The sequence below is a fragment of the Podarcis raffonei genome, chromosome 14, assembly GCF_027172205.1.
Source record: "Podarcis raffonei isolate rPodRaf1 chromosome 14, rPodRaf1.pri, whole genome shotgun sequence".
Classification (NCBI taxonomy): domain Eukaryota; kingdom Metazoa; phylum Chordata; class Lepidosauria; order Squamata; family Lacertidae; genus Podarcis; species Podarcis raffonei.
Window position 1 is genome coordinate 20,478,043 of NC_070615.1, and position 24,197 is coordinate 20,502,239.

Sequence of the window (24,197 nt, forward strand, 5' to 3'; positions counted from 1 at the left end):
TTAAGCAGCATCATAGTTCTTTAAACGAATTGTGTGAATGTGGCCCCAGACTGGTAGCAACTCTTCAGGGCCTCAGACAGTGTAGTCTTTCACATCATCTGCAATACACCATCCTTTTTGACTGCAATAACAAGGACTGAACTGGGAACCTTCTGTATGAAAAGCACACACTCTACTCAGCTATGTCACCTCCCCTTAAAGTTTCCTGTCATGAAACCCAAGGAGGATGAGATCCAGCTCCATTCTTGACAGGGTAATTGATATAATGCCCTCCATAGACCCCTTCCTGCTGCTGTACCGTCCTCAAGTGGTGTTGCAACAATGAGCCACCATTTTATATTTCCCATAGTGCCTCAGGTACCCTAGTAAAGAGCCATTTAAAAACCCCTTAATGCCCCAGAGTGGTGCTGTGGTGCATTGTGGGAAATTTAAAATGTCAGTGCATAGTTGGTGCCTGTTGACCAAGAAGCCTAGGCAATCCTTCAAGGGTGCCATGTACCCTATGAATCCCTGGCCAGGTCTTTCATTGAGTGTGAAGCTTTTGAGACCACGTTATACTCCTTGCTTGACACCAACCACATTTAGGCTGCTCCGTTCTTTTTATCCTAAGGATTTGGAAAGGCACTCTCTCTCCCTGTTGCGGTGCTAAGCCACTTGGAGCTTTGTAGGTTTGTAGCCGGAGTGCTGCTTTTCACCCATATTCATCTTTGAAAAGTTGGATGGTAACAGAATCATAGTGGAATACAGCTGGTGGCATGCTTCGTCCCCACCCCCTCTGCTGCATGCTATTTTAAGGTTTTGGAAGGAAATAAATAATATACACTATGGGCAAAAAACCACCGAAGTCACAAGAAGCCTTTGGCGCAGTGACAGCTCTATCCATCAGTGTCCTGCGCTGCTTCTGATCTCATTTCGTTTTCAAAAGCAATGATTCCCCACAATGCACTCCAGCTGGGGGCAGTTCGAATGAAAAAGTCCAGGGCTTCGTTATGTATTTGTTTGCCTAGGGAAATGTAGGCACATGTACAGCTAGCCCCATTTCTTTTCCTTCACCCCTTTGTTGTCCTCTCCTCATCCCCTCCGGCTGCCACCATTGTCAAGTAAAATAAGGCAGCTCTGACAGCTGGGTTGTTTTTTTTCCTACGGGAAGGAGCCAGTGGGTCATGCGGCAATGCCCAGCCACTTCCTTCGTTGCATCAAAAACCACACTGGCTCCTGGCTTTTCCTGTCAGAAAATGCTTGTGATTTTAGGATATGTCATCTTTCCCTGGAATCAGGAGAGGTTTCTTCTTCTTCTCTTTAATATTAATTTAGCCCCTGGTTTGAATTATACTGCCTTTTGAAATATACGCAGATGCACTTGCCACATCTCTCTCTCAGCTTGTGAGGAGAGAGGAAAACTTGCTCGGAGCTCTTTGACTCAGGAGGGTGGAAAATAATAATAATAAAAGTGTTCCTGTTCTTTTCCCGTTTGCTACAACCTCATCTGCCCCTCGTGGCAATACAAGGGTGTTCCTGGCAGTCTAAAGCCCTGGCTGCATCTGTTGGCTGAGGGTTTGCTACAGCATATTGACTTCTTCAATTCACTGCTAACCTTTAGGTTCATTTGGATTTAGCTTCTACCCATTGTTTTCAGTTCTTTCCCACTAGTTGGAGGATCTCTAAGCTATTTCCACTGAAGTTCCTGGACTTTGGGGTTATAAAGGCAGTGATCTGGCTGGCCAGACTGTGAGCAAGTCAAGATACCAATTAAATGTCCCAGGTCCAATCCCCAGGTAGGGCTGGGAAAGCCTCCTGGTGTCTAAAATCCTGGAGAGCTGTTGGTGGTCAGTGTCTGACTCAGTATAAGGCAGCCTGTGTTCCTGTCTCCTTAATTGTAGTCCATCACATCCCTCAGGAACAGCAAACAGGAAGCTGTCCTGGTCCAGCAAAAATTTGGACGTGGTTTCTGCACAGAATAGTCGTACCTGCAAAAGAGGGAGAGGAGAACACTATCATGGGAGCCTGGCAGCGTCCTTCTCACTGCTAAAATGTTGCTCAAGTTTCTCTGGTTTTAAAATACTCACCAACCTTTTCTGCAAACCTAGCCGTCTGACTTGCACCATGCAGGCCTAGCTTCATTTCTGGGTGACGGCTTTCATTTTCGTTAATTTAAAAAAGCATTTTTTAAAAAGAATTGGTTGGCTGTTCTCTTTCTGAGACTCAGGAACAAATGGGACCTTGTAGCTGGCAGGGAAAAGTGTGATGCTTGAATGGAAACTTTGGCCTCATATTCACAGAGAGGGCCAGCCCGGAGGCTGTACCACTTCGGACTGTAGGTGGGGAATGCACCTCCGTATAATAAACTCTCTGCAAACAGAAATCTAGCCTGTCAGGGAGTAGAAATTCTAATCCTAGCTTGCTTCGTGATGTGCTGTTTTTCTTGCAGGGGGGAATGTTTTTGTATGGAAGGAGCATTCAATCAGGCAAATTGAGATGACTGAATATTTTGTTTCATCCACATTTTTTAAGCAAACAAACCTGATCCACACTCCCCAGACTAACACACAGATTGGAATGCAGTAATTCTTCAGTTTTTCCTGATTCAATTCTCAACCCAATAAATGTACCCAAACTGCATTATTTTAGGTAAAATGTGTATTTTTAGGGGGAAAGTGGACAAAATGCATATTTTAGAGGAGGTGTCCCCAAAATGCATTTTTTGTGAAAAAAAATATTGTACAAAAATAATGGGGGAAATTTTGTTTCAAAAAGTTGACCGTAAAGATCAACGATAGAACCAACTGCAACATGGTTTGTGTAGCATACAGTAAGTGAGTACAGTGGTACCTCAGGTTAAGTACTTAATTCATTCCGGAGGTCCGTTCTTAACCTGAAACTGTTCTTAACCTGAAGCACCACTTTAGCTAATAGGGCCTCCTGCTGCTGCCACGCCACCAGAGCACGATTTCTGTTCTCATCCTGAAGCAAAGTTCTTAACCTGAAGCACTATTTCTGGGTTAGCGGAGTCTGTAACCTGAAGCGTATGTAACCTGAAGCATATGTAACCTGAGGTACGACTGTACACGTACCAGGAATGAAAAATGTTCTGTGGTCAAAAAAAGCCAGCAGACTGGTGTGGAAGTGAACATAAAGAAGAGCCTGGCTGCTGGAACAGGCCAATGGCCCATCTAGTTTAACATGCCGTTTTCACAGTGGCCAACCAGAGGCCTGTAGGAAGCCTGCAAGCAGGACTTGAGTACAGAAACGCTCTCTCCACTTGCAGTTCTCAGAAACTTGTATTCAGAAATATATCTCCTCCAATACTGGAAGTAGTACACAGCTGTCATGGCCACCAATAGTCTTCTCCTCCATTTGTCTGTTCCTCTTTAAAGCCATCCAAGTTGGTGGCCACCACTGTCTCCTCTGGTTTTATGGTGGTTTATTGATGTGCTGCTCAAAGTCCTGTCCTGAATCTTCCATCGTTCAGCCTCATTGAATGACCACAAGTTGAGGACACAAGAGAGGAAGAAAAACTTGCCTCCGATTTCTCTACGTCAATGACGCCATGAATAACTGTTGCTGCTTGCTCGCCATTTATCTAAACTAGAAGTCCCAATATATGTATTTTTGATGGATGGACTTACAAATGAACATATGTGAAAGTAATAGAGTGGAGACACGACTGCTCCATCTATCTTCTGCCCCACCCTCTGTCTGAAGCTCAGCCTAGACATAGGTTTACCAACTCGGGGGAAAAATATAGGCCTTAAGAGACTGTTGTTTGGAACATAATCTGGTGTCTGACTCAATATGACCTGGACACTGCTGTCCGTGCCATTATAAAATCTCTACCTACCAGCCTACCAACCAATTAGACGAAGGAAGCTGCCCCATCACTCAGCATTCATTTTAGGAAGGTTTTGTAAGTCTTTGCCATACTATTCTAGGGCACGTCTTGTGCCACACGTCCTCATGGAAAAGTTGCATCTTAGCCCAATGCCTATTTTAAAGAGATGTTTTGCCATTTTGGCCTTGTGAGGGTTTTTTTTTCAGGGAGCATTTGAGCTCTCTTTTATAACAGTACTCTGTTGGTCTCCTTCGGCCGAAAGAAAGTTGCCTGAACATTAAAACACTACTACTAAAAAAAAATGTATTGTATTATATTATATTATATTATATTATATTATATTATATTATATTAATATAGCTTTGAGTGTTCCAAGTGCTTCCTGTGCAGTATCTTAGTCCTTACAACAACTCTGTAATGCAGGCCAGTTACAACTCTGTAAGGCGGGGTGGAATTGAGGCTGAGAGATAACAACCTGCCTAAGGCAACAGAGTGAGTTGGCTATATTGGGTGACCAGGTGAGTGTTGCATTCAAGCACCACAGCCTGAATTTCCAGTATTGAACTAGAAGCCACCGCTGGCTGCAATTCCCTGTGGGTGGGCAGAGCAGCTCTGTGGCTCTTCCTTTGCATCTGTTTAGTGACAAGAGTTTTGTTCTCCAATCTGTCCACCCATTCATCAATATGGCACCTTCATGGGGGTGCCATTCATTCGGGGGAAACAGTGCAGGAGAAAAGGGTTAAACACCTTCACCCCTGAACATCAGATCTCTCTTGTGCACCTCACTCTTGTAGGTGCTTTAATCTCCCTTTTTTTTGAGATTTAACCTCAAAATATTATAGATATTTTGGTTTATCTATAATATATAATATAATATTTGGTTTAACCTCAAAATATTATAGATCTTTGAAGGATTGGTTAATTCAGCCACTAAAGGAGGTTTGTAATGAAATTTTGGAGGGGGAAAAAGTGCCAGAGTCGTGGAAGGAAGCTTATGTTACACTTATACCGAAAACTGAGTCGGAAAAGACACAACTTAAGAACTACCGCCCCATATCCCTGCTCAATGTGGATTACAAAATATTTGCTGATATTTTGGCTAATAGATTAAAAAAAGTATTAGTGGAAGAGATACATAAGGACCAAGCTGGCTTTCTCCCAGGTAGGCACTTGTCTGACAACACGAGGAACATAATCAACATTTTGGAGAAGTTGCAAGTGAATATTAATACTAAAGCAGTTTTAATTTTCATAGATGCGGAGAAAGCCTTTGATAATATTTCTTGGAATTTTATGAAGAAAAATCTCCAGGGGATGGGGGTGGGTCAAGGGTTTGAAAATGGTATAAGTGCAATTTACTCAGAACAAAAGGCTAAGCTAATAGTCAATAATGTGATGACAGAGGAATTTAAGATAGAGAAAGGTACACGACAAGGCTGCCCAATTTCCCCATTGCTTTTTATTTCGGTCCTGGAGGTTTTGCTAAATATGATTAGAAGGGACCGTCTGATTAAAGGTATCCAGGTCGGAGCCAAACAATACAAATTGAAAGCTTTTGCAGATGACCTAGTTTTGACGTTACAGGAGCCAGAATCTAGTACGAAAAGAGTATTAGAACGGATTCAAGAATTTGGTCATGTGGCAGGATTTAAGCTGAACAAGTCAAAAACTAAAGTTCTTGAGAAAAATTTAACACCGATTGAGAAAGAGAGGTTTCAGAAGGAGACAGGTTTAACATTAGTTAAGAAAGTAAAATATCTGGGGGTTAATATGACTGCTAAGAACTTAAATTTATTTAAAGATAACTATGAGAAATGTTGGACAGAAGTGAAAAAAGACTTAGAAATATGGTCAAATTTGAAGCTTTCCTTGTTGGGTCGAATTGCAGCTATAAAGATGAATGTATTGCCAAAAATGTTATTTCTGTTTCAATCATTGCAAATTTTGGACAAGATGGACTGTTTCAAGAAGTGGCAGAGACACATTTCTAGATTTGTCTGGCAGGGCAAGAAGCCCAGAATAAAATTTAAAATATTAACTGATGCAAAGGAAAGAAGCGGATTTGCCCTGCCAGACCTTAAACTTTACTATGAATCAGCAGCATTCTGCTGGTTGAAAGACTGGCTGCTTCTTGAGAACACAGACATTTTGGATTTGGAAGGTTTTAATAATGTTTTTGGGAGGCATGCATATTTGTGGTACGACAAGGTTAAAGCACATAAAGCATTTAAAAACCATATTGTCAGGAAAGCATTGTTCAATGTCTGGATAAGATACAAAGACATATTGGAAAATAAAACCCCAAAGTGGTTGTCACCAATGGAAGCGAAGGCTCAGAAAAAGCTCAATATGGAGGCCAAATGGCCAAAATATTGGGAAATATTGGAACAAGAAGGAGAGAAATTGAAATTGCAGAGTTTTGAGAAATTAAAAGATAAAGTGTGAGACTGGCTTCATTATTATCAAATAAGAGAGGCCTATAATTTGGACAAAAAAAATGGCTTCCAGTTGGAAAAATCAAAATTGGAAACAGAACTGTTAGATCCCAAAACTAAGATACTTTCAAGAATGTATAACTTGCTGTTAAAATGGAATACGCAGGATGAAACGGTTAAATCTGCAATGATTAAATGGGCACAAGATATTGGTCATAACATTATGTTTGCTGACTGGGAACAGTTGTGGACCACCGGTATGAAATTTACGGCATGTAATGCCTTAAGAGAGAATATTATGAAAATGATATATAGGTGGTACATGACACCAGTCAAGCTTGCAAAAATATATCATTTGCCTGATAATAAATGTTGGAAATGTAAAGAAAATGAAGGTACTTTCTATCACCTTTGGTGGACGTGCCCAAAGATTAAGGCTTTCTGGGAGATGATCTATAATGAAATGAAAAAGGTATTTAAATATACCTTCCTGAAGAAACCAGAGGCCTTTCTCCTGGGCATAGTCGGCCAATTGGTGCCAAAGAAGGACAGAACTTTCTTTATGTACGCAACAACAGCAGCAAGAATACTGATTGCAAAGTATTGGAAGACACAAGATTTACGCACCCTGGAAGAGTGGCAGATGAAGGTGATGGACTATATGGAACTGGCGGAAATGACTGGCAGAATCCGAGACCAGGGAGAAGAGTTGGTGGAAGAAGATTGGAAGAAATTTAAAGACTATCTACAGAAATATTGTAAAATTAATGAATGTTAAAATGATGATTGGATTGAATAGGGGGTATTAGCAACAAAGTTAATAAGAATATGCAAAAATGAATTGATAATGGATGAAAATATAGAGTTATAATATGTTAAGATATAGAGTTAAGATAAATGAAAGAGAGTAAGGATTTGCTGATTTGATTATCTAAATGGGAATACAAAAAGGGGAGGTGTGAGGAGGTCAAGGAAACAAGTTAATGAGCATAAAGTTATAAAAAATGGATTTGTTTTTAATTCTCTTTTACCTATTCGTTTTTTGTATATTGTATTTTTATTTGTATTTCTTCTTTTTTATGTATTTTTTTAAGGTTTTCTTTTTTTATTTTGTTCTTTTCATATGTTCTTTTTTGTATTTTGTAAACTGATGTTTTTGTAAAATTCCAATAAAATATTATATGAAAAAACTAAAAAAAAAAGTAGGTGCTTTAATCTCTTTTTTTTATGTGTGAAATTCTGTTCCTAGATCTCCTGGGGGTCTCACATCTAGTTTAGCACAAACCCCATTGCTCTGCGCCTGTTTTCTAGCTTGGGACCTCTCCTAAAATGCAAATCATTTATACTAAATAGTGATTTTAGTTCTCCAAGTACCAGTTCTTTTACAGGCAAAACTGTATGACCCATGCAAAACAGAATGGTAGCAGCAGGGCTATGGGAACCTTGGGGTTTGTAGAAGTACAATGAATAATTTTTTGAAAGGGGAATTTTAGGGGTTAACTAAGGTCCTAATGCTGCCAAAACTGTATCAGCCATGCAGAATAGGAAGACAGCAGTAGGCTCAGGGAGATCTTGAGTTTTTCAGAAGTACAATTGTTATGTACTGAGTTGAATAGGATCCAAACTGCAGCAGTCTGATTGGTCCTAGAACAATAGGATCCAAAAGGCAGCAGTCTGATTGGTCCTAGAACAATAGGATTCAGAATGCAGCAGTCTGATTGGTAATAGAACAATGCAGCAGTATGATTGGTTGGCAGGAACTACCCAATCATGCTCCAGATAGAAGTGAATCCACAACCTGATTGGCTTACAGTAGAATTCCGGAATTAGCCAATCATGTGCAGCCCATTGTGTAAATAATGTATATAAAGCAGATACTTTGAGGGGATTTTCATTCATTCCTCCTCACCACTATGGGCTGAATAAAGAGCATGAAATCACTTTGCGACTCTGAGTATATTTCAACAATAAATTTCTAAATGGAAAATACTTAAAGGGGGGGGTACCCCTCTGTCCCTCAACCCCATAACCCAATGAGATCAGAACATACAGTACTTAGTAGACAGCTGACTGTCAGGGGGTGGGAACAGACTACTGGAAAGGAGACAGCAGAATGAAGTGGACTGCCTGGAAGCAGACTACACTGCAAAATTTAGATGCAGCTCTCACTCCTCTTTCCTATTTTTAATAACAACAAGGAAATAATAGACTCTTTGACCATGTTGCAAGGGGGAAATAAAAATAAACATAGATTGGAAAGCCCTGTGGGAGACTGAGACAGCTTTGCTTGAACGTAGAAGTTGAGTCACATTATATAACAAAGTTGGATTTCAGTGGATTTTACATCACATCCCCCGTGTGTGTCTCCAAGAGAGAGGCTGCTCTAGACAGCAACTTGGAAATGAAGCTGGAATGACAATGGTGTGCTTGTGTGTGTGTGTGTGTGTGTGTGTGTGTGTGTGTGTGTGTGAGAGAGAGAGAGAGAGAGAGAGAGAGAGAGAGAGAGAGAGAGAGTTGTGGATCTGTTCAAAGGACAGGAAGACAGGCTACTGTTTTGAACAATCTTCTCTTTGCTGGGGTACACTGGTTGTGTGATTTTCCTTGAGCTAAACAATCGAAAGATGGCAAGGGAGGCAAGGTGCCCTCCTTGACAGCAGACAGCCTTCTAGCCATCTTTTATTCCAACTGCTTTTTAAGCTTTCTTTCAGGGTTTCACAAACCGCTCTACATTCAGAAAATACCCAAGTGATGTACAGAGATAGAATATGAAACACAATGCAGGTCATAAAACAATACTGAAACATAAAAACCAACAAGAATTTAAGAACTACAGAACTACGGGGGGGGGGAAGCATTTGAAGAGCTGTTCTGGGCCAAGTCTAATTTGAAAATGAAATGAAGAACTGTAGGAAGGGAGGTGAGCAGAGGTCTTGAAATTGCCCAGGTTAGAAAGGTTAGAAACGCCTGGGGAGTGGATTGAGCAACATTCAACACAGGCCACCTGACCATTGTTTTCTTTTTCATCGTCTTCTCCTTCTTCCCTGCTTCTGAGTACCACCAACTGGTCTTCAGAGGTATACTGCCTTCAGCAGTAGTTGTAGAACAGTGTCATCTTGGCAAGTAGCCATCAACATGCATTCTCCTTGAATGTATGCAATTTTCTTTTGAAGTCATCTGCGTTGGTGGCCCTCACTACCTCTTGTGGGAGTTGGACAAGATAAACTAGATGGGCCTTTGGCCTAATCCAGCAGAGCTCTTAGCAACTCCACATGTTTTCTTCTTTATTGTCTAGGTCAGCCTTTCTCAACCTTGGGTCCCCAGATGTTTTTGGCCTACAACTCCCATCATCCCTGACCACTGGTCCTGTGAGCTAGGGATCATGGGAGTTGTAGGCCAAAAACATCTGGGGACCCAAGGTTGAGAACCACTGGTCTAGATCATGGGTAGGCAAACTAAGGCCCAGGGGCCGGATCTGGCCCAATCGCCTTCTAAATCCGGCCTGTGGATGGTCTGGGAACCAGCGTTTTTTTACATGAGTAGAATGTGTCCTTTTATTTAAAATGCATCTCTGGGTTATTTGTGGGGCCTGCCTGGTGTTTTTACATGAGTAGAATGTGTCCTTTTATTTAAAATGCATCTCTGGGTTATTTGGGGGGCATAGGAATTCATTCATTTTTATTTTCCAAAATATAGCCTGGCCTCCCACAAGGTCTGAGGGACAGTGGACTGGCCCCTGCTGAAAAAGTTTGCTGACCCCATGTCTAGGTAGCGTCTTAGCCAATCAGAAGGCTCTGCTGTCCACCTATCTTGAATAAGCTTCAATGCTGACAGTCCATTTGCCAGGATTGCTGGGGCTGATGGGAGTTGTCATTCAGAAATATCTGGAAGCCTAACCCTGCTGTAATCCAAGACAGCTTTGTGAGGGGAAGGGAGGCCTATCAGAGGCTTGGGCTGCTGTACCCTATGCCCTTCTTTTGATTCACATTGGTTGCTGACCAGGAACATAAGAACATTATCATTCCTCCACATTGTAAACTTCAGATAAGAGTACTCCACTGATAAAATACTCAAACAGACCACTGGCTGCGTTTCAATGCCTTGGGTTCGGGTTGGGCTCACGCACAAGTTGATTCAAGGAGTGGGAGAAATAAAATTGGCCACCTCAGAGCATTCGTGAAAGCTGCTGCCTTATGGTCGTACATTTTGTTCTGGAGTTCCAATCTCCAAGTGGAAAATATATGAGTTGAGTAATAAAGTAATAAAGAGGCCGCCTGTATCATCGGCAGTGTTTATATGAACATACAGTATGAAGCTGCTTTGTCCTGAGTCATCCATCTAGAGCTCAGAACTGTCTTACTCCAATTAGCAGCAGCTCTACAAGGTCTCAATGGAATTCCCAGTTTTGATCGCTCAGATCCTTTTAATGGGAGATAGTGGTGAATCTGGGATATTTGGCATGCAGTGCCTGGACTCTTTATCTTAGAATTGTGGCCTCCACATAACTTTCCCCATTGAAATGCTTGCAGCCAGTGTACCAGTCTCCCCTTAATTACATGCAAACCTTAAATTAGAGGTGGGCCACATTCCCTTCAGAGCAATCTTCCAGGGGCAATCCAATGGGTAGATCACTGCCAGTTTATTTATAGCGGGAGCAGATCTCTTGGAAGATCAGTCCCAAGCAGTCTCTTGGAAGTTGGACACCCCTGGCCTAGGGGATGTGAAGCAGGTCTGATGAAGGGATTTAGCCTAGGGAGAGGGTGTGCATGGCCTGGGGAAGTCCTGAGGGCCAGATAAAAAGGCTTGGCAGGCTGCATTTGGCCCTCAGCCCCCTGCTTTAAATTGCCATGCATGTGTATTATGTCCTCAGGTATTGGAACCAGGATACAAAAGATAGCCCCGAGAAGACCTGCTCATTTTGGGGCCACATTGAGGCTCATTAATCTACAAGGTCTGAGGCCAACTGTCCCTCTTTTGGGTGGGCCTGCAGACACAAAACATACCAGCCCCATCATGAGGCACAGTGAGGCAGCTGCCTCTGACAGCAGATGCCGAGAGGCAGCAAGGAGTTGACAGAGCCCTGTGCCTCCTAGGTTCGCTACCCTCAGGTGCAGCGGAGGGTTCCATCTTGTTGCCAGCATTGAAGTGAGATTCAATAGCCAGCCTCATTGGCTGTTGTACATGGAATGGGGAGGTTTCTTGGGGGAAGCCATGACTATTAAAAGTGGTATGATAGCGCTTTAAAGGCATAGCGCAGATGGGGCCCTAAGCATACATTGGATCACTGATTAACTTAGAAATACAGCCCACTGAAATCAATGGCATTTCGAACCAGTTAGCTCCTAGCATCTGAAAAAGGACCAGGTAAGTCTCTGGCTATTCGCCACACTTAAGGTCAGGTGAAAAGAACCTCCATGTCCAGATGCAGTCTATCTCTGTATATGCACCAGATGTGGGGGCCATCAGGAGCTAGAATGCAGGACTGGTTCTGGCTTCCTCACTTTTACTCACAGCAAGGGATAATCACTTCCAAGAAGAATCTGGCAGGGAATCTTTGGGTGAATATTTCTGGGGCTCCCTCTCCAGCTCTTTAGGATGACAGTTCCCATCAGATGATGTCCAAAACAGCTGGAAAGGTGGCCCCAAACTGGCAAGGGCTGGGCTGGAGATGGCCACAAATTTGGATTGCTTTAAAAGAGGATTGGGAACTTCCATGAAGAATGGCTACAAATGGCTACTAGGGATGGTGACTACTGTTCTGCCTCCCCAGTGGAAGGCAGTAATGCTTCTGAATGCCAGTGTGCTCTTGTGCCCGGGGCCTGCCTGCACCTGGTCAGCCACCATGATGCTGGACTAGGTGGGCCATTCGCCTGATCCAGCAAGCTCTCTTTATAAATACAGGGTGAGTCTTTTAAAAGATGCCCCGTGGAACATGTGTACTCTGCATCCACCGGGCCTCTTTTAAAGGACTCACCCTGTATTATTTATTATTATTTATTGAATTTCTATACCGCCCTATACCCGGAGGTCTCAGGGCGGTTCACAGTACAAAATCAAAATATAAAACCACGAAATATATAATAAAAATAACAACAACCCCCTTTACGCAGCAGAACTTTTGTTCTTAGGGGCTAGTAACTTGCGCGCGTTCTTATTTGCCAGGCTGGGCCTCTGGCCGGGCGAGGCGAGTCGTCATTCAAAAAATCTCGATTTCGAGCCTCCCTCCCGCTTCCCATTTCCCCTTTCCTTCCTCCCCGCCGGCCTCCCCTCTCCGGGGCCCCCCGGCTTCCCTGCCAGCAGCCTCCCTCCTCCCTCGGCCTGCCAAGTGCGGGAGAGACCCCCCCCCTTTTCTCCTCGGAGCCCGCCGCTGGCGAAGAGCGAGCGAGCGAGCGGGAGAGGCCGAGGGTTGCGTCCGGGACGCGCTGCGCTGCGCCCGGGCTCCGTGCGCCCCGAACGGCGGCCGGGCCGTCTGGCTGGCAGGCGGAGAGGTGGCGGCCAGGGGCTGGCTCGCCTCCGCCTCCCCGCTCCGCCCTCTTTTCCCCCCGCCCCGGCGCGCCATGGCGAATTGAGCTGTGTGGGGATGCGCGGGCAGTATCCCCGGGCCGGGCAGGAGCGGTGGTGGCGGCGGCGGCGGCAGGAGGAGCAGCAGCCGCGGAAGCAGCAGCAGCAGCAGCAGCAGGGCCAGGCGGAGCCCGCGGGCGCCCGGCAAGCAGGCGGCGGCCCCGGGCTGCGTCCAGGCGGCGAGCCACGGCAGCACTAGCGGCCGCAAAGGAGGCGGAGGGAGAGGAGGAAGAAGCGGCGGAGGCGGAGGCGTCCGAACAAAGCGCGCTTCCCCGGCACAGCAGCACAGCCGCCGCCGGAGGAGGCGGAGCGGGAGGCTCCCCCATGGCCGCGGCGCTCTCGGAGACGCTGAGCTTCCCTTCGCCGCCGGGGCAGCCCAGCCGGGCCGGCTAGGAGTAGGAGCAGGAGGAGGAAGGGCCGGGGGCGCGGGGCGCTCCTGGGCCGGAGCGAGGAGGTGGGGGTGTCCCAGCTGGAGTTGCGGGAAGGAGGCGGCCAGGAAAGAGAAGGGGCGGCAGAGAGATAAAGAGAGGGCTGCTCTTTTTTGAGGGGGGGGGCGTCCTAAGCAAGAAAGGGGGGGCAAGACGGCGCTTTCCCTTTTTCTTTTTGCAAGGCAGCCCATTAAGCAAGGCGCGGTGGGGGGAGGAAACGCGCTGGAGTTGGGAAGAGTGCTTAGGTCTCCTTTGGGGAGGGGGAGTGGTCAGTTAGGCTGTGGGGCGGCGGAATCCTGCTCAGTTTGTGGGGTTTGGGAAGAAGGGGTGCAGAAAAGCTCAGAACTGAGGTAGGTGGCAGAGGACTGGGATATCTGGGGAGGACAGGAAGAGGGAGGCCTCAGAAGGCAGAGAGGGGTGCAGGAAACCCCCCCTTTCGGATTCCACAGCTCAGACCTACCCCCCCTCCACGTACTACTCTTGGGGTGCTTCCTGTTTTGGGGGAAGCTCTAGTGTGTGGCCAAGGGACAGAAAGAGAAGGCGCCCTGTTCTGGAGATCTGAAATTGAGGGGTGTGTGTGTCTGTTTTGGGGGGCCCTGGGTGTGCTGAGGCAGGCGGTGGGGAATGGCTGGCAGAAGCCGCCGCTCCTGGCTCAGCGTGTTGCTCGGTCTGGTGCTGGGCTTCATCCTGGCTTCCCGGCTCATCCTCCCTCGAGCCTCGGAGCTGAAGAGAGCAGGACAGCACCGGCGGAAGGCTAGCCTGGAAGGGTGCCGGACAAAGGCCAGTGGGGGGCTGCTGCACCGAGACTCCCGGGGGGCCTTGCTGTGGCATCAGGACCCTGCTGAGCACCAAGGCGAGATCCTGCCTGCCAAGAACTTCCTCTTCGTGGGGGTCATGACGGCTCAGAAATACCTGCAGAACCGAGCGGTGGCGGCTTACAGGTGAGGACCTCCATTCTTTACTCCAACCCACCTTCTGAACTGCAGACTTAATTTACCCTCTGTTGTGTGGCTAGGAAGGCTTCTAACACCCATTTGTGGGACAGGACATAGCTCATTGCTGCTGCGCCTGCTTTGCATTCAGAGTGTCCTCCAGGTAGGGCTGGGAGAGGCCTCTACCCTGGAGAGTCACTGAGAGAGTACTGAGCTGGATGGGCCAGTGATCTAAAGCAGCTTCCCATTTCAGTCAACTTTTTATTCAGGACAATGAGGACTAGAACCTTAGATTGTTAGGAAGAACTGTGGTTCAGTGGTAAGGCATGCAGAAGGTCTGGGGTTCAGTCCCCTGAACCTCTAGGTAGGACTGGCAGAGGCCCCAGTTTGAAATCGTGGAGAGCCACTGCCAGTCCCCGTAGACAGCCCCGTGCTAAATGAACCCAGTGGTCTGACTCATAAGGCAGTTCCCTGTCTTCCTAGCTTTTACCTTGCAATTAACTGCTATCCTGCGTCTCTCTTCCGTGCCCAGCGATGCATGTGGCAAGGCCTGTCTCATTGACACCTTCCTCCCACTCTGCACAACCGCATGGTGCATGTTAAACGGGTCTCTCTTTCCACTGCGCATGGGAGATGGGGAGAGAACCCTCTCACCTGTCCTCCTCTTCCAGGAATTCATTCCCAGGGTTTTCTTTTGCCTGTTCCTTGCTCTTCAGGGATGTGAGAGCCACTCCTCTCTGGCGGCCCTCTCTCACAAGAGAACAATCCCTGGCATAGGGAATGCGGCTTGTAAGTTCTGCCAGTTAGCTTCCTTGGCATGATAATTCTGTATGTGAAAACGCATGACACACCCTCCCTTGGTTTTGGTGGAGGTGGTTTGGAGATCTCTGGAGCGGAGGGGAGAGAGACTGAGACCAGCTTGCTTCCTTTGTATATGTGCTGCTAGCTTCCCATCTGTTAAGAAGATAAAGGCTTGCATTAGAGAGGAAGGGAATCTTGTTTTATTTCCCCTCCTCCCTCCCCATAAGCATCTCAAACCTGCTTCATAATTCCAGGAGGGGGGGTGTCTTGCTGAATACCTGCTGGCTTCTCTTAAGCACTGACAGATGGGCACTGGGATTGACCAGGGAGGCCTTGCCTGTGTCCTGATGGGCAGCCAATCTTTATAACAGCTTTGTGTGCCTGCTGTTGTGATCAAAATCCCCCAAGAGGGTATCTCATCTCTATCTCATTTCTAAAGCTTCCTGCTCGGTGACTTGAAGAAGGATCCTGCTGGACAGTAACGGGGGTTTATCCTGTAAGACAGGTGGGGTGAAATATTTGCCCTGCATCTGTTTAAGGAAGGAAACCAAAACAGCTTAATTTGACCAAACGATTGAAACCCGAGTTTTGACTCTTCTCTTCCCCCATGGCTGCAGGCAGCGATGCTTCTGAATGCCAGTTCAGCAGGGTGGTGGGTTCAGTTCTCTTGCCCTTTGGTCCTGCTTGTGGGTTTCCCATTGGGGCATCTGGTTGGCCACTGTGAGAACAGGATACTGGACTCAATGATCCACTGGCCTGATCCAGCAGGCTCTTATGTCCTTAGTTGCTAACACACAACCACATGCAAATAATTTCAGATATCGACCACCCAGAGCCAAGCACTTTCTGGCCCATATGAATTCACGTTTTGATGTTCTTTGAATGAACACAGGCAGCTGCCTTACACAGAGTCAGCTACACTGGCTAGCTCAGTGTTGCCTGCATTGGCAGGCAGCCGCTCTTGCAGGGTTTCTGCAGGACATGGCGGGGATTGAACCAGGGACCTTCTGCATCAAAAGTTTCTTGTTTCTTCGGTCTGAGACTCTTCCTCTGCTTGTTGCAGACACCGCAAGAATTACTAAATCAAGTTGCTTAGGTAGGAAGTGATGCAATTGGGTAGACACAGAACAGCCTGTTGGCGATGGTGGACTTCCCAGCTTAATGGCTTCTCTGCAAGGGGAAAAGAAAAGGAATTGCCAGGAGCGCGATGCATCCTGCAGGTTGAATATCCCCTTCTCTATAATGCAAGTGGGCAGTCTGTGGCCCTACAGATTAAGACTCCAGCTCATCACCCCAGCCAACATGGACCATGAGGAAGAGGCCAGTGGCCTGTCTGGTCCAGCATCCTGTTCTCACAGCGACCAGTCAGATGCTTGGGGGAGCACATTAGCACTCTCTCTTCCTGTGGTTTCCAGCAAGTGGCATTCAGAAGCACTGCAGCCTCCACCTGCCGAGGCAAAGCATAGCCATCATGTCTAGTAGCCGTTGCTAGTCTTGTTCTATCACTAATCCTTTTTAAGTCGTCCAAGTTGGAAGGCATCGCTGCTCTCTGCAGAAGTGAGTTCCATAGTTTAACCATGCATTGGATGTAGTCCGATGGCATCTGGAGGGTCACAGGTTCCCCACCTCTGCTGTGCAAACTACAAACGTATTTGGGACCTTTTGCATGGAAGAGGCAAATCAAGGTTCCCGGGTGCGTGTAAATAGCCGTTTGCTTTGTTTTACATTAGCCAAAGGACTATTAGATTTGATCAAGTGTGTGGCAGGAACGCGGGAGGAGAGAGTTCAAGTCCTTTCTTCAACCCCTAAAGCAGACAAGCTGGCCTGACTTCAATTCCTGCAACAGTGTTCTGAGAGCCAGGTAATAAATGTCTGCCTTTATGAAAGGCATAGCGTGTGAAGGGCATATATGCATCATATCCTCTTGAGGTGCAAGCTATCAGATGTTAGGCTATCCAATGTTAGTGGTGGGCAGGTTTAGCCCTCAAACCGAATCAATGCTTGCAAATGTAATGCCTTTTGGACTTGGGAACGTAATGCTTCCGGGGAAGGTCTGCAGCTCAATTGTAGAACATCTGCTTTGCATGCAGAAGGTCCAAGGTTCAATCTTTAGCATCTCTTGGTAGGGCTGGGAAACACTTCCTGCTTGGAGCCCTGGAGAGAGATTGCCAGAAATTGCTGGATGGACCAATGGTCTGACTCCGTACAAGTCAGCTCCCAATCAGTGGCGTAGCGTGGGTTGTCAGCACCCGGGGCAAGGCAAGTAATTTGCGCCCCCTAACCCGTGGATTTTAGCAGGGGGCAGAGAGCTGCGAGTGCAAGCGCGCCCCCCAAGATGTTGCGCCCGGTGCGGCCGGCCCCCCCTGCACCCCCCACGCTACGCCACTGCTCCCAATGTTCCGGTGCTTCTCCATATGATAGTAGAGAAAGGGGGCAGTCAGGAATCTTGGGGGGGATAAAGGTAAAGGGTTGCGGCGCTCATCTCACTTTATTCGCCGAGGGAGCTGGCGTACAGCTTCCGGATCATGTGGCCAGCATGACCAAGCCGCTTCTGGCGAACCAGAGCAGCGCACGGAAACGCCGTTTACCTTCCCGCCTGAGCGGTACCTATTTATCTACTTGCTAGGTTGGCAGGAGCAGGGACTGAGCACCGGGAGCTCAGCCCGTCACGGGGATTTGAACCGCCGACCTTCTGATCGGCAAGCCATAGGCTCTGTGGTTTAACCCACAGCGCCACCTGCGTCCCCTTGGGGGGGATAGACAATAGCTAAATCTCTTCCCTGCACCTTGGGACCCAAAAGCATTAAGAACCAAGCCTGCCCTGGCCGAGTGTATAGTCAAGCTTTTTATACCTACCGCCCACTAATGCATCTTTCTTGATGGTAAAATTTCCTTACCGCCCACCAGTGCTCAATGGACGGAGGATTCCGCTTGTGCTGTAGAACCACCTACCGCCCACCTAGAATCCTGAAACGCTCACTAGTGGGCAGTAGGGACCAGGTTGACAACCCCTGGTATAGTGGGACGTTAGGAGAAAGTGACAGGATATTGCAGGCTCTTTAGGTGGATTTCTTTTCACAACAGGGGGGCTGGCCTTCTGCACTCAGCTATACTTAGGCTGCATCCATTGCACACATTTAAAACCCTTGTTATACTGCTTCAACAGTCATGGCTTCCTCCAATGCATTCTGGGAACCACAGTTTGGTAAGGGGCGGAGAGTTGTTAGGAGGCCCTTATTCCCTTCACAGAGTTGCAATTCCCAGTAAATTAACAACCAATCCCTCTTCCCAGGGAACACTGGAAATTGTAGGGGAGTTCTTAAAGGGGAATAGAGTTCAAACAATGCTCAGCACCTTTAAGAAACTGCAGCTCCTAGAATTATTTGAGGGAAGACATGACTGCTAAAGTGGTACTATAGTACTTTAAATGCATGGTGTATTATTCAGCAAAACTGGTGCCTGCAATCCACCCGAGAGCTGTGATTTAAGAGGCTTCCTTCGTTCGTGGCTCATCTTTTTTCCTCCGAATCATTTAGGTGGCATCGATTAAGCACCCTTGTTCTCAGCGAGGCTGTAAGAAGCTAATGTTCATGTACTGAATTATAACTTTTGGCAAGGATTCTGGCACAAACGAGCCCGTAATTGAAACCAGCTCATTTTCTTCCCCCCCGCTTCTAACGGAGTGGAAGCTTTTAAAAATGTAATTGATTGATTGGGAAATTATTTTATCCCACTCACCCCCCGCCCTGACCCCTTTACCATATACAGAAAGTTCAACTTCCAGGGAGTGAATAGTTTAGCTGCTGGTGGTGGTGGGGTTTCTTATGGGCCTAGAATTGTGAAGATTGTGAGGGGAAGTGCTTTGTTAACTAACACACAGACATATACCGGAACACACCACCATAGTGTTGACCGCACAATACACAGAGATCCAAAGCAATTCATTGGCTCACTCGTTTTTCAATACAGTGGTACCTCAGGTTAAGAACTTAATTTGTTCCAGAGGTCCGTTCTTAACCTGAAACTGTTCTTAACCTGAAGTACCACTTTAGCTAATGGGGCCTCCCGCTGCTGCCACGCCGCCGGAGCACAATTTCTGTTCTCATCCTGAAGCAAAGTTCTTAACCCGAGGTACTATTTCTGGGTTAGTGGAGTCTGTAACCTGAAGCATCTGTAACCCGAGGTACCACTGTATTGTAGCCAGAGATCTTTTTCAATGTTGCTACCTGGGTTATTTTAACTGGACATATCAGGATGCTGAACATGGGACCATCTCCTTTTAAATGCGTGTTTCCTTCCCCTGAAACATAGCCCTTTGTAGGCTACATAAGAAAAACACCTTGGGGGATCAGACCAATGGGCTGTTTAATCCAGCATCCTGTTCACGCAGTGGCCAGCCAGATGCCTGTGGGAAACTGTCAAGCAGGATCTGAGCACATGGGCATTTTCACCTCCTGTCGCTTCCAGCAACTGGTATTCTGAAGCATTGCTGCCTCCAACCATAGAGGCAGGACAGAGGCATCATGGCTAGTAGCCATTGAGTCATAGCCATGTTGTCCTGGGTAATTCACCAAGCTTTTTAAACTCCAGCCTATTATCCCTTATTCGAGACCCCCCCCCATGGGCAAAACTCACATAGGTGACACCAAGTGTTGCATGTAACGAAAACTATCCTTTTTGAGAACTTAACTCTCCTGGAATCATAGAATTGTAAGAACTGGAAGGTACCCTGAGGTACCTTCGTCTAGTCCATCCCCCTGCAATGCAGGAATTCAGAGGAGGCTTCACTGGTTTGCTTATACTGGTATATAGGTAGCCTTCACTTGGTTGCTTTGTTCAGGTATGCACACATGCGTGTAACCCATGAGCTTTGCAGAGTTTCGTAGCAAAAGCAAGTTGCAGCCACTTCCTTGGCCTCACAGAGCTTGCAGTGGTGGAACTGTCAATGGGGAGCACAATAGAAGAGATGGAAGTGGAGAGGCAGGCGAGGCGAATGTGTGTCAAGGTTATTATTTGCAATTAAGCATAACGTGTGTGTTTGTGTGTGTGCAGCAAATGTGAGTTTTGAGGAACATTTTGAGGAAGAGAGGTGGTTTTGCATGCCCTTTCAGAAACAACAAGAGTTTGAGGCCTAAGGGCAGTAAGTGGGAATGGGAAGAGTATTTCAGGATGTAGGGGTGTGTTTGGCCAGCTCAGGATGGTAGAGTCAGAGGAGCAAAGAGCGGGGAAATAAGTACCCATATACAGGCTGGAGAAATGCTGCAGAGGCCTCTAAACAACTTGTGACCAGGATAGCTTGAGGACCGCCTGAGCCCTTACTGTACATCCCAGCCCCATCACTGTGATCATCCAGAGGAGAGCTGTTTGTTGTCCCCTGAGTTGCAGAGTCCTGACTGGCATTAATTGTAAGCTGGGTGTTTAGTCTCTCTGGTCCTCCGCTGTGCGACACTTTTCCAACATAGATGCAGCAGAGGCAGCCTTGCTTTTTATTTCCAAGTGCCTCTTGAATACTTTTTTTTTTAATGCCAACAGGCCTATTAATTTTTTTCTTGAGTAGCCAGTCATTTTAACGACTCTCTTGTATTGCTTTTAACCCCCCCCCAAAATGCTGCTGTCCACTACCTCTGATCTTTTATGAAAAGGTGGTATATAAATGCTGTCTGTCTGTCTCTCTATCATCTATCTATCTAATAGTAAAGCTAAAGGCGAGGAGATTAAAATTAGATCCAGAAGGCGATGGGAAGCCAGTGTAAGGGTTTTAACAGCAGGAGGAGTGCATATATAGTCTGGAGCTACACATACTGCAGAATGAGGTGGTAGTCCTCTTGAGGTAGTAGAATGGACTGTACCACTTCAAACTGCTGGCATAGGGGTGCAGTGTTTGAATACTCCCTCATGTAAGAAGCAGACCTTCTTACATGACAGAAAACTAGCCCAGCAGGGAGTAGGCTGGGCTAGAACCTTAGGGTGCTAGGTTTTTTGTAGACAATTCCTCGCTGCTCCCCACACTGGGAGTTTACAGACGCTATCTTCTACTGCAGACTCTTGTGATACAATTCCACCCCTAATTTCTGCTACTTTGTAGGCCAGGTCTGAGACACTTAAAGCAGCAGCTGGGAGAAGGGCCAGAGCTCAATGGTGGAATATTTGCCTTCTCTGTAGAAGGTCCCTGGTCCAATTCCTGGCATCTCCTGGTCGGGCTGGGAATGTCCTCTGTCTGAAACAGTGGAAAGCCGCTGCCAGTCAGTGTCAACAAAACTGATTTAGGTGGATCAATGGCCTGACTTCATATTAGGCAGCCTACCTTTGTTACGAACTGGCTGAGTTTGCTTTTTTAGTTAAAGTATCAATCACCAGATTTTCAGTGTCTGTGACACTGAGATGCTAGTCTCTTAGAGATGTTTAGTATCTCAGCTGTAAAGGTCCAGCCCCCCATAAATCTTGTTTGTGTGATCAACATTCTGCAAGCAACAACAACAACTCCCTCATTTCCTTTCCAACACATGGTTCTTTATGTATTTTCTTTTTAAAATGTGCCAATGTTAACCCTCCCCCACCAAATGGATTGGGAGATGGTAAATAGGATGATAAGAAGAACCATGCTGGATCAAGCCAGTGGTCCATTTAATTCAGCATCCTTTTCTCACAGTGGCCAACCAGGTGCCTATGGAAAGTCCACAAGGAGGGTAAAAGCCCAATCAGTCTTCTCTCCCGCCCATGTTCTCCAGCATCTGGTATTCAGAGGCAGTGCTGAGCTAGATGGACCAGTGACCAAACTAAGCGTAAGGCAGTTTCCAGTGTCCTAAATTAGACTTCCCTGTGGTAGTGGTTGTAGTACAGTCCAAAGGCCCGTCCGGTCTGGTAACCTGCCTTCACAGTGGCCAACCAGGTGCCTTTGGGAAGCCTGGAGGCAGGACCAAGATTAATGTTGATGAACTGGAAACTTAAGAAGATGCTTCACTCTAAAACCATAAAAAACAGTGACACTGTAAATACTAATCCAACTCTTAAAATTATTGAAATTACAATACAGCTTCACTGCTGAGGAACCTCTACATGTCTTGACATTGAAATGCACATTGCAGAGGGATTTGGGTCACACAAATTGCTGGCTGGGTCTGTTGGTCTGAGGGAAGCTGTAGTCCCATGGATACTAAGCTGCTGAAGGCTGAGATAATATATCTATTTGGTATGTTTCAAATTCCCACAAAACTCTTTTAAGAATATTGGCAATGGTCCTCTTTGCCTGATGAGTATCTGTCAGGCATCCTACAGCCTCATTTTATTGTGCACAGTATCCAGGTGAATATTTATTTCATCCACTGTGCAACCCAAGGTGGCGGTTTCCTTCCCCTGTTTTGTTTTATTTATTTTGTTTTTATTTATTTACAAGGTTACTCTAAACTACCTCTAAAGAGCTCATTGTCATGCACATTCTTCCCCCTCCCTTATCATCTGAAAGATACTCGGAGTTGAGAGTGGATTTCATGCTCTTTATTCAGCTCATAGTGGTGAGGAGGAATGGAAGTTCCCCCAGAATGTCTCCTTTATATACATTATTTATGCAATGGGCCCCACATGATTGGCTAATTCCGGGATTCTCCTGTAGGCCAATCAGATTGTGGATTCACTTCCACCTGGAGCTGGATTGGGTGGCTCCTGTGAACCAATCAGACTGCTGCATTCTGGGTCCTATTGTTCTAGGACCAATCAGACTGCTGCATTCTGAATCCTATTGTTCTAGGACCAATCAGACTGCTGCATTTTGGATTCTATTCAGCTCAGTACATAACATCATCCCAACAGCCCTGTGAGGTAGATTAGGCTGAGAGTTCTTGTCAGGCCCTTGGGATTTGAACCCAGGTCTCCCAATGCAGCACTCCGAACACTGCACCTATCCAGGTTACTGTGACCTGAGGTGGCCACCTGAGAAGAGTAACTCAAAAGGAATTCCTCTGCAGATTAGCGTCTGTGGAACTGATTCCTTGAAGGCAGATGCTTAGAAAAACCACTGCCTTAGGTGTAGCTCGTCTTTTGTACAAATGAAACTGCCTGCCTGTATTTTCTGGCAGTCACGACTTGGAGCAGTTAATCTTTCATGGTGCAGGGAAGCAAGTAAGGGAATTAATTGGCTTTTGTAAAGGGAAGTCATTAAACAGGAGTAGCTGGGAGAACCTAATCTTGCCACTTTATCAGATGAATCTGCCTGGAGTGGGGGGGGTGGGGGAGCGCTTTTATTAATCAAGGTTGCCTTCATAATGAAAGCAAGAACAGGGGTTTTTTTTACACACACAAAATCCCACAACTTTGTGGCCTCTGAATGATTGCAGATCCCTACAGTTTCTGCCTTGAGTTTCTGTATTCCTGTGACACTCAGAGAAGGGAAGAAACCCAAAATTAATGTTTGTTTATCTCTTTCTGGCTTTGGTGGTTGTGGGGAAGAAGCTGCTTCGGGTTGACTTTTGTTTAATTTTAGGGGGGGAGAAACTTTTGTTTCCTTGATACGATCTCTAAAGAATGAATCAAATATGTTCTGTGTTTGGTTGTTTTGAAACTACTTGCTCAAAGTAAGCCATAGTTGTATCGGTCTGGGCTTAAAAAAAATGAATTGGCAAGGTGAGAGAAAAGGGTAAGGGGCAGAGAAGAGTGGCCTATCCCCCTCCCCCAAAAATGCAATTGGGAGGAGCATAAGAAGAGCCTGCTGGATCAGCCTTGCGGCCTATCTAGTCCAGCATCCTGTTCTCACAGTGGCCACCCAGATACCCCAATAGGAATCCCGCAAGGAAGACTTGAACACAAGACCACTCTCTCCTCTTGCGGTTTCCATCAACCAGTTTTCAGAAGCACACAGGCTCCTGGCAGTGAAGGCAGAGTAGACATCATGGGAAGCAGCCCAAAAGAAAAGACCCTTTTTACAAACGGCCTGTCGCGTCATTTAAAAAAGAGGAAACGCATCACTGAGAAAGAAGGCAAAAGCGGGCACAGATTTGCATCTGCTAACTTATGTGTGTCGATACACTTTTAGAAATAATTACTGTAATTGAAACAGTAGGAAGGGACTGTGATCAGGTGGCCCAAGTGCCTGCTCAGTCTGTGCTGCTAACTGTTGATGAGCAGCTTCAAGACCCCTCTTGTTTTCCTTTCTTGGTGGTGCCAAATGTCCAAATCTAACCTCTGTTCTTTTTTATTATTTTGACTGCCTGCTTTTACTGTA

General features: G+C 46.3%; 1 protein-coding gene across 1 annotated transcript in view; it reads left to right on the forward strand.

Annotated features, from left to right (window-relative positions):
• Window positions 1-13,425: 13,425 nt before the first annotated feature.
• CHSY1 (chondroitin sulfate synthase 1) overlaps window positions 13,426-24,197 on the forward strand; it is a 94,269-nt gene continuing 83,497 nt past the window's right edge. The window contains exon 1 of the mRNA XM_053365416.1: window positions 13,426-14,191. Within this exon, the coding sequence (XP_053221391.1) occupies window positions 13,875-14,191 (317 nt within the window). The 5' untranslated portion in view covers window positions 13,426-13,874. The remainder of the gene's footprint in view (window positions 14,192-24,197) is intronic.